This window comes from Phytophthora infestans, genomic scaffold, assembly GCF_000142945.1.
Source record: "Phytophthora infestans T30-4 supercont1.4 genomic scaffold, whole genome shotgun sequence".
Taxonomy (NCBI): domain Eukaryota; phylum Oomycota; class Peronosporomycetes; order Peronosporales; family Peronosporaceae; genus Phytophthora; species Phytophthora infestans.
The window spans coordinates 1,779,595-1,789,166 of NW_003303755.1; the positions used below are offsets into that span (position 1 = coordinate 1,779,595).

Below are 9,572 nucleotides of genomic sequence, written 5' to 3' on the forward strand. Positions count from 1 at the left end.
TGAGTGCCTGCAGGTTTCTTTTCGATCGATCTCCCTGCCTATTCGTGCAGAGAAGTCATGCATGACAAGCTGGTGTATGCCATCACTCACTGCCAGTCCATCGATGCGGATAATACGACCGTAGCTCAACGAGCTGGCCAAGGAATCAACTGGACCAATACTGCTGCTACAGCTACAGCCACTGCAGCTGCTGCAGTGTCGAGTGTCATTGCTGGAATGACTTCCGTTAGTGGAGAGTGATCATTGCATCGCCACGAAATACATTCTTAAGAATTCATATTTTTATTTGAAACGATCAATTTCACATTCCTAGTAAACAGTCATTTTCAAGTTGTCTTTGCACTGGTCTGTTTGTTCTTGGGTTCCTTTTTGCGGGTGATCCGAGGAGGAACAGCTCGCTCGAATGCGCGTTTCCAGTCTCCGTGATTTGCTACCTCATTCAGCACAATAAGGACAGAATCCAGATTCATGATATGAGTTCGCACGCGTGACCCCAATTGCTCAAAGTGCTCTTGAAGCGGCAAACGTGCGGTTCGAATGCCACGTGAAGCTGCCTTCGTTTTCGTCTCGCCCTGTTACGAAACACCGGTGTTAAGTTAGCTAAATTGTATCACAGCAACATCCTAAGCAGACCCACCTTGCGAACAGAGCGATCGACGATCCCCCCGACGATGTACACAAATGCTGGATCAAGGTGCTCCAGTACGTTGTCTGAATCTGGCGAAAGGTACACGAGCTTATCAGCGTCGTAAAGCTGCTCGAGCGGTTCTTCATGTCTTCCAATCTAGCACACAACATTATACGATCAGTACTATCCTATTAGGTACGCTCTAAAACTTTTGCGTACCTTCCAGCATGCTGCGCACAGATGCTTGCAAGTCCTTGGGTACAGGACGCAAGGTGTAGCGATAATAACCGGTCCAACGGACAGGTCTTCAGATATCCGTAGACACACCCGAGCTGTTTCAAAATACTGTGACTCTCCTTCAACAACAACATGCAACGGGTTAGACCTCCGACGACTTGATGCAGTTAACCTGCAACAAAACCTACTCTTGTCGTCTGGTCTAGCGCAAAGGCCAAGTCGACCACCACCTGAATTCCACTTGACTGAGCTTCCTCCAGCTTTTGCTGCAACAAAGGAACAGTAAAATAGCATCGGCATCACGTACGAACTCCGATGTAGCGACAAACCCACGTATTGTTCCACGCGCTGCATGCGAATCCGCTCACGTTTCTCGTTTTTCTCTTCCCCTGTCGTGTTTTCTCGTTCAACTGATAGCGTTAAACTTCGCTCCAGTTTCTTGGTCTTCAGTCGCTCATCTTTGCGATTACGTCGATTGGAGCGCATCATTTCACGTCGAGATTTCTTGGTAGTTTTCTCTGGTTTACTAATGTATTGCAAACCATAGCGATATCCACGCAGGCCTAACGCCCAACATGTCGAGACGATCACTACGCCCAACACTACTGACGTGACTCGCATATTATGCAGTCAAATATTATTTGCGTGACTTCCATGTGATTGGTTTCTAAAACCTTTTTAAGCGATATCATTGGGCGATAATCTGCTGGCTCTGACGCTGTAGCAATCGTGGCCACTAGCTCACTTGGTGATGGCAAAGAAGCGTCGACGCTCCGATAGCTTCCAGGCTGACGACGATGACGCTCGTAAGAGGCTAGCAGCTTTCCACGCTCGGATGTTTGAGATGCCACAGGAAGATGCGCCTGCTGCGACACCAGAGACGCCCCGCGTAGCGTTTAAGGCAAAGAGCAAGAAGCACAAGAAGAAATCTTCAGAGGCAGATGATGGAGAGCCTGTGCCTGTGGTTAAGTTCCACAAGGTGCAGAAAAAGAAAGAGAAGAAGAAGAAGCAAGTGGCAACTGTTGCGGATAAAATACTAGTGAATGGTCCGTCAGTCGTGAAAGCTCCTGGCGTGTCGAATCATGTTAAGAACAAACCACAGGGAAATAATACTGAGAAGAAGAATAAGATGATTAAGACGAACGTACGAAACCCACAGCGGAACCGCATGAAGAAGAACGAGGTAACACGAGAGGAATATGACGGAGTGGATCCGTTGGAGCAGGCGCTGGGCAGTGTGCAAGCGACGGTAACGGTTAGGAAAGTGAAAAAGGTGAAGAAGAAAACGGTGCAAAGTCCACCGATACATTCGGTGAATGTAGAGAAGGAAGAAGAGGATGACGAAATGGATCCGTTGGAGCAGGCGTTGGGCAGTATTAGCGCAATGGTGACGACGCAGGAGGCCAACTCACCGCCCAAGAAGAAGCGCAAGCATGTGCTCCTTGCTGCACCGAGTGAAGAGAAGCAAGCTGATATTGTGGATATAACTCGCGAGAAAGAAGCTCCTGCAGCAGTTGCTGTGAAGAACGACGCTGCTGGTGGCGCGAATGTAGCCAATTTGAAGAGTAAAAAGAAGCGAGACAAGAAGAAGCGGAAAGAAGCGGCCAAGCTGGGATTAATGAACAGCATTTCACCCAAGACACAGACATCTGCACAGCCTAGACAAGGAACTCTGCTACTTGTGTCGGACGAGGTAGAAGATCAAGTTGTGAGCAGCACAACTGCATCCAAGAAGCCCAATTCAATACCATCCAAAACGGCGAAAACTGCGCCGACTAAGGAGGATTCAACTATTGTCAAGACTGTTGCTGCAAAGAAGAAGGCTGTTCCTTATCGGGAAAAGAAAGCTGAGGCAACAACAAAACCGCTGACTCCAATTGCAGCTTCCTTAGCTAAGGATGCGACAAAGAAGAACGACATGTTCGTATCAGCTCAAGAAACACAGTGCCAACGTTCACCTTCGCCGAAACGCTCAGGAAAGACTATACCGTCTCAAGTCGTTCAGCTCGCTGACGCGTCTGCTTCATCGGAAAGCGAGGATGACTTTGATCGCCGTGATAATAGCGACTCGTCATTTTTTTCTCGGCTCATCGACTCTGCTGCTCGAGAACGATGGGAGCTGGTGGAGGTCGGCCGTCTAGTTCGACTGTTTGCTGCGCAGTGGGATTTCAAAGCGAGCAAGACCGCGCGCTTCCTACTCGATACGTGCCCAGAGCTGGTTAGTGTGGACTTTTTGGAAGGATTGGGTGTGAACTTATCGGCAAAACAGCTCGTACAAGTCTTTGAGGCCGGCTCGGGTAACCCCGGTGTGATGATGAACAAAATGGCATCGGCTGTGGAGAATGGACACTTAAGTGTGCGTGACCCGTCCTTCGTCTCAGCTTTGGAGCGTCGTGTCGCGCTGATGGAGTCGAACGCTGAGGTTATGGAGCTACTGCATCCACTACTAGAGAGCTTGTCTACTGTCCGAGATGTTGGTTGTTTACTGAAGCAGCTGTGCGAGCACTGGCAACTTGAGCGCAAAATCTCCTTGGTTCAGCAGGTTCTGCTGTCGAACGTTTTCGACGATCTAGACGGCAACCAGGATGAGATTCTTCTTGACTTGCCTGATCTTACTGGACGACTGGACTTCCCTAGCCGCTTGGACCAGGAAGATGTTGATGAAAATGGCAATCTCAAGGGATTCCTTGCTAACGAAGACAGCGAGTTCAGTGGAGAAGAGGGATCTGAAGAAGAAGAACACGAGAACGATAGTGAAGACGACGAGTTTCCGTGTGAGGGTGAGACCGACTCGGACGAAGAGATGGAGATATCGGGGTGCTCTCGTAGCCGCAACCAGTTTATCGAAGACGAAGCCGATGTCGGGGAAGATGAGGATGAAGAAGATACAGAGAATGAGAACGAGCACCTTCATGACGATGGATCATCGTCTGATAGCGACTGAAACGCGAATGAAAATACAGTTCGGTTCAACACAATCCCTTATTGCAGGATGAAAGCTTGCGACCCAAGTCTACGTCGAAAACATGGCGTTTAAGGCCGCCAGAATAGCAAAAATGAGGGCAACCCACATGTACGGAGCCATGCCACTGCCTTCCTTGGTGTTCTTAGACACCTTTTTCTTTGCGTGAGCAATAGCGGCTGCGCATTTCATCACACGCACACAACATGTCATGTTAGACCGATACATTAGTAAATGTACAGGTTTGCAGGCAGAGAAACCTACCAGCACGGGCTGCAGCAGTCTTGTCTTGGTACATTTCATCATCGGCGCCCTTACCACGACGACCGCCTTTCTTTGAGGGCTTGACAGCAGACTCCTCCACCGGATCTTCCGCATCGATATCTTGCTCAAACGTTTGTTGGGCAGTCAAGCCATTCTTGTTCTCCTCGGATATCAAATCTGGGAACGCAGTAGTCAACACCTCCGCAGCCGCAGTAGGCCAGTTTGTAGTAGGGTCACAGTGCATCGCCTCCGAGTGCAGCGGCGTATTCCCATGAGTGTTCTTGACAGGTTTAGCACCCTACACAGACATTGTCGCGTTAAATCTGAACAGTACCAATAGTAAAAGAGCGAAAGTACGAACCTTAGAGATCAAATAGTTGATCAGATCGATTTGGTCATCGCCGTTCTTGATACACGCCCAGTGCCTGTAGATACCAGAATTTAGTATCATCTACCTAAATTCCAAACGTTTACAGCACCCTTACAAAGGTGTGTTACCCTTGGCGTCCACCACGTTGACGTTGGCACGACCCGTCTCGATCAGCAGCTGGACGATCTCAAGATTGCCCTTTCCGACGGCGACATGGAGCGCCGTCATCTTCTTGTTGTCGACTGCATCCACCTTAGGCTTTGCTCTTAGCAGCAGCTTTAACGACTCCTCCTCTTCATACTCTGCAGTCGCATAGCATAAAGTTAGTAATCTTCTTCAGCTCTCCACTGTCGCTGCATATTGTACCGGCAGCTAGATGCAGAACGGTCTGGCCCGACGAGTCCTGCACACTTAGATCGGGTTTGCCTTTGAGTAGTATCTGGAAAATCTCCTCAAAACTCGGCGGCTGCTGAGCCAGCGCCAGCATAAGCGGTGTGAAGCGACGCTTCTTCTCCTGCAGATTTAGCATGGCACCATTGGACACGAGGTGTTGCACGATCTCCAGCTGATCTTCGGCCACTGCCACGTGCAGCACTAAAAACGAGGCATTTTTTTTCAATCAAATAAACGGTTAGTCGTGTGATGCAGCAGTCGTAACGCGGGTATGATTTTAACAGCAGCATACCGGACTCGCCCTTCTTGTTCTGAAAGCTCCAGTCACTGCGCAGCTCGATCACCTTCTCGAGGTTCCCGTTCGCTGCGGCACGAAGTAGTTGCGCCATGGTTGTGGATTTAAATAAGAGGATTAAGGGGGTCAAATGATATTGTATCTATTTGGTAGGAGAGAATGCGTCCTACTAGGAGTCCTAAAGTGTCCTATTGTCCTAAAACCTGGGATAAAAAACTAGCAATTCGGCTCATAAACAAACCCATATTTAGGACAACACAATGAGTTTTAGGACGAAACAAGCCAGGGTCCGCGTGTCCTAATAAGACACTCGACAACTGGACACTCAGTCTGTCCTATTAGGACAGACTGCAACTTGTCCTATTAGGACAACACCAAGCCCAACATGCACTGTCCTCAAGCCATATCCTCAACTGGCCTAGCTAGAAACAATAAACATCTTAAAGCCCCTCTCTCCAAGAGCAGCCGATTCTTTGTTGTACGCGAAAAGCACCTCAACAAAACTTCTCTACTACATAGTGTGTGACAAAGTGTTTCAAAGGATGATAGTCATTGAAGGTAATAATAGCCGCTAATAACGGTTGAGCGACTTCAACATGCACAGCAAACGACGGTTAATTATCAGAGCGTGACGACAAAAGGGGGGGGGGCTCAAAAAGCAGCAAAGTACTCGCAAGGGCTACTTGGCTGCAAGTCGATCCGAAGACGCGGTTAGCAAGCGATGGGGGTCTTGGTTAGCGCGGCGGTGTGCTCGGCCTGGTTCGTCAAGTTGCCTGGCGTCGTCGGGGTGTCGACAACAGGTGCGTTTGTGGCAGGCGAGTCTGGGAGCCGACGTCGATGGGCAGTTGGACGGCACGTAGACTACCAGGTCGGCCTTCAGGTTGGAACCGACACCGACCGGCAGTTGGCACTCCTCCAGGTTCATGGCCTTCACGTCAGCGAGCAGGGTGTTGCAGGCAGTCGAGGCGCACATCTTGTCAATGGTGGCCTGGTCCGGGATCTCAGTGGTGTCCGTGCCGCACTGTTGAATGTTCGCGCTCGTGAGCAGAGCGGACAAGACACTGCTTCCGCAGGTGGCAGCAGATGCCAGATAGGCGAGCGCCCTAGCTGCAGAAGGAGTAGCCGCAATGGTCCATGATGCTTGGCTGCAGTAGTGGAGATTCAGAAATTGGTGTGCCCCAGGACAATAAGTAAAGCCAATGTGAGTTTTAAGTAACTCTTACGTAAATTTACGTAGATAGTCCGGAAAAAGTTAATATTTGAGGATTAGGACAATCTGGAGGACACAAATTATAATATTCTGTAACGAAGGATTAGTCGCTTTTTAGGACACATCTCCAAAATCTCCCTGTAAAATTTAGGACAAATAGGACAGTTTAGACGCATTATCCTACACCATCTATTTGACCAATCGTTAGGCCTGAATTTGAAGGTCGTCAGATGAAACTTGAACTGCACAGCTGTACAGTGTATCCATGTAATTGGCGGCCGTTGTGGACTGGAGTCCACACTTACGGCTGCATAAGTTAAATGTTGCAACAGGTTTTGTTGTAGCTAGAGCTGGAATTTTTGCTCGGACTCGTGATCTTCTGAAGTCCACAACACTGAAGCGGGGAACGGCGCAGCGACTGTCGAAGAGTTGGGCGGCGTGAGGTGGGGAGAGTGAAACTTAGGAGGTAGAGACGCCGTGTGCACGGGCGTGGTCGAATTTACGGCATCCATTGGGATATGCACCACCGGGGCGAGCACACGAGCAGTATTTGTGTCGGTCTTCACCTGTGACTCGACGCTGAGCTTCATTTTGGACACAGCAGATGCCATGCGGACGTCATGTTCTACTTCGTGAAACATGTCCTCGGTGCTGGACAAAATGTGTAGCAGACTCGGGTAGCTCGAGAATGACGACAAGTTCACCTTACGGCGCATGTACTTGGACCGCGTGTTGTATCCCGTCATTTTGTCGTGCTTTTTGAGGATCTGATTACAAGAAAAAGTTTTTTTTAGAAACCCGTTTTGTTTCAACTATGGCTTTCTTCATCTCACCTTGGAGAACCCCTGGTAATTCATGACAGCGAAGTTCTCGAGACGGATACACTCGCGGTAGAAATGCACGAAGGCGAACATAAGTCGTTGCGCTTCAATGGCCTCAATTTTTTCTCGTTTCTGATAGACATCGCCTAAACAGTTAGAATATACATGCAGTAGGTAAACCTCTTGCTTTCCTCCGTACCTTGAGGTTTTTTAGCACAGAGCGCAGCTGCTGGTAGCGAAATGAGCAGCGCTTCTCCTCCGCCGCGTAGAAGAGTGAGATCTTCTTTAGCTCGGCCTGCAGGTCACGGAAGAAGGCCACCTCCAGCTCGGATTCGGCTTTAAAAACGAGCTGGTAAGAAGTACTAATTGCAATGCACCACCAAACTTTGTGGTACGTACAGATATCGCGCTGGTTGGCGGCGTGGTGCGCCGCGCGTGTTACGGCCTTGATACGTTTCTTTAGGATCTTGTAGTTGAGCCAAAAGGGTGCCCACTCTGGATTGCTCTGAAGAATCTCCTGCAGCAGACCCTTGCCGAACTTCATGGTGTTCTAGTCTGAATTGGCAGCGCGAGTGTCCACTCCGTCCTGCACCCGAATTATTGGCAAATGATGAGCTGTGCAGTGTAGCCAGAGCGAGGACGGACGAAGAAGCCGACAGCCCAAAACGCTATTTGGCGCAAACTCTTTTATTATTATTAAACAAGAAGCGTCAACTCAATCTTCCGCTTCAATGTGCCCTTTTTCGAGATTCACGAAAAGCAGGATCGTCGATAAGTTGAAATTTACGCAAGAGTCAACGACAGACTTGCGCACCGTAAAACGTTGAGCTTTCAGTATTTTAAGGCTTAAACACTCTCTAAGCGGTCTTTTAGAAGCTATTTCGTCGGTGTGCAACAGCTGCAGAAAACGTTCATTCGGTCGCCGAGATTCGGAGATTCTTCCACGGTGTGTGGCTTACTAAATTCAAGTGTCGACCGCACGACCGAAAAACTATCGTAGATTCGATCAAAATCGATAAATCGACAACGCATTCGGCATCATCATCCGAGGAGCGCTAAGCACGGCTTCCTCCAAGCAGACATTGTGCATGCGGATTGGGTCTGCTGCCCGAAAAGTAAAATGTACATGTAAATCTTTAAGTCTGCGGCAAATGATTGTTCATCCGACTTAGTTTGTTATGATTGATAGCGACAAGCATGTACAGTATGCACTTACCGGTATCTCAAGACCTGGCAACTGCCAGAAGATTATCGCGAGCGAGGATTGCGTCGTGTCCTTGCTCTTGTCCATGTTTACACTTCGTATCGCTGCCTCACCGTGAAAATCTGGCCTGTCGATTTACATTTTTCATTCGTTCAGGACTTGAGTCTTCACATGAGCACAGTTCTGTTATACGACGGTGTCGCTAGTTCAATTCCGCCCATGCTCGACAGCCAGGCCGTCCACGTGCTGTACGGTAGCAGTCTGGAGATTCGTACAGTATTCATGTGGGCTCTGCACGCTCAATACTGGCAGTGGGCGTTGCTTTCCCGATAGCATTAAATATCTCTGCTCCAACACAAATGATGATACTTCTTATTAGATCGTTTGAGTGAGTGTATTTGTTCAAGACGAATGACTTTTTGATGATTTGGGTACATGTACTAGTGTAGTGTATTCAGAAGATCGATACCTTTTCTATCGTCAAGATTCTCCGTGTGCTGCCCCCGATATCGTTCTTCAACGGCGTCCATCTCACTGCTGCGCAAAAACGCTGGACAACGCAAATGAGATTCATGCTGTCTTCGTGCGGTTTAAAACACTTCACTCGGATGCGCAAGCTCAGCCAAGCTGAAATGATTGGTTCACGAGCGCTGTGCCGTAGAGCTCGGGAGACTCAACGGGTAGATGCAAGCGTATGCAATTGTAGAATAGAATATTAAAAAGAGATCAAAGTAACACTATTATTAATGGCAAAATTATAAACATGTATTAATACATGTAATCTTGAGACTTAACGCTGTGTTTCCCGACATCCATTTTCGAGCAACATATACACTCCAACGATCCCTGTTTTTTTTTCAATGTATTTTAAAATACCTCGCTCGTTTTCTTCTCAAGTGTATATAACCATCGACGTGCTTGGGATGTCCATGAAACGATTCGTCCGATTCAGGCGGGTTAGTGATTGACTTAAGAATTGAAAGCTCCTTCGCATTAAAAAATGCCCATGACTTTTTCCTCAACGGTATTCCTCACGATCAAAGTGAATTTGAGCGTTGGCAGCTTCTTCAATCATGGTCAAGTAACCGATGCTTGATGAACCTCATCCCATATCTCGGTCGTATTTCAAGCATTAGATCTCCCAGCTTCATTCTTGAACGCGTCGCCTTCGCGACACAGTGCAGTCTA

General features: G+C 48.4%; 5 protein-coding genes across 5 annotated transcripts; 1 reads left to right on the forward strand and 4 right to left on the reverse strand.

Annotated features, from left to right (window-relative positions):
* Window positions 1-259: 259 nt before the first annotated feature.
* On the reverse strand, window positions 260-1,484 carry PITG_03434 (uncharacterized protein; the record flags this gene model as incomplete). Its single annotated transcript, XM_002906455.1, has 5 exons — window positions 260-572; window positions 638-776; window positions 848-984; window positions 1,054-1,131; window positions 1,199-1,484. The coding sequence occupies 5 exons, from the start codon at window positions 1,352-1,354 to the stop codon at window positions 327-329; spliced, it is 756 nt and encodes a 251-aa protein (XP_002906501.1).
* Window positions 1,485-2,763: 1,279 nt separating this feature from the next.
* PITG_03435 (uncharacterized protein) lies at window positions 2,764-3,809 on the forward strand (the record flags this gene model as incomplete). The annotated part of the gene is made up of 2 exons (XM_002906456.1): window positions 2,764-2,817; window positions 2,904-3,809. The coding sequence occupies 2 exons, from the start codon at window positions 2,764-2,766 to the stop codon at window positions 3,807-3,809; spliced, it is 960 nt and encodes a 319-aa protein (XP_002906502.1).
* A 69-nt stretch (window positions 3,810-3,878) lies between these two features.
* PITG_03436 (uncharacterized protein) lies at window positions 3,879-5,272 on the reverse strand (the record flags this gene model as incomplete). Its single annotated transcript, XM_002906457.1, has 6 exons — window positions 3,879-4,006; window positions 4,092-4,389; window positions 4,453-4,516; window positions 4,577-4,763; window positions 4,828-5,055; window positions 5,147-5,272. The coding sequence occupies 5 exons, from the start codon at window positions 4,988-4,990 to the stop codon at window positions 3,879-3,881; spliced, it is 840 nt and encodes a 279-aa protein (XP_002906503.1).
* Window positions 5,273-5,828: 556 nt separating this feature from the next.
* On the reverse strand, window positions 5,829-6,248 carry PITG_22717 (elicitin-like protein; the record flags this gene model as incomplete). The annotated part of the gene is made up of 1 exon (XM_002906458.1): window positions 5,829-6,248. A coding segment is annotated over one exon (420 nt), but the record flags the coding sequence as incomplete, so codon positions are not given.
* A 455-nt stretch (window positions 6,249-6,703) lies between these two features.
* Window positions 6,704-7,724, reverse strand: PITG_03437 (uncharacterized protein; the record flags this gene model as incomplete). Its single annotated transcript, XM_002906459.1, has 4 exons — window positions 6,704-7,126; window positions 7,193-7,312; window positions 7,380-7,516; window positions 7,580-7,724. The coding sequence occupies 4 exons, from the start codon at window positions 7,722-7,724 to the stop codon at window positions 6,704-6,706; spliced, it is 825 nt and encodes a 274-aa protein (XP_002906505.1).
* Between the last annotated feature and the right edge of the window lie 1,848 nt (window positions 7,725-9,572).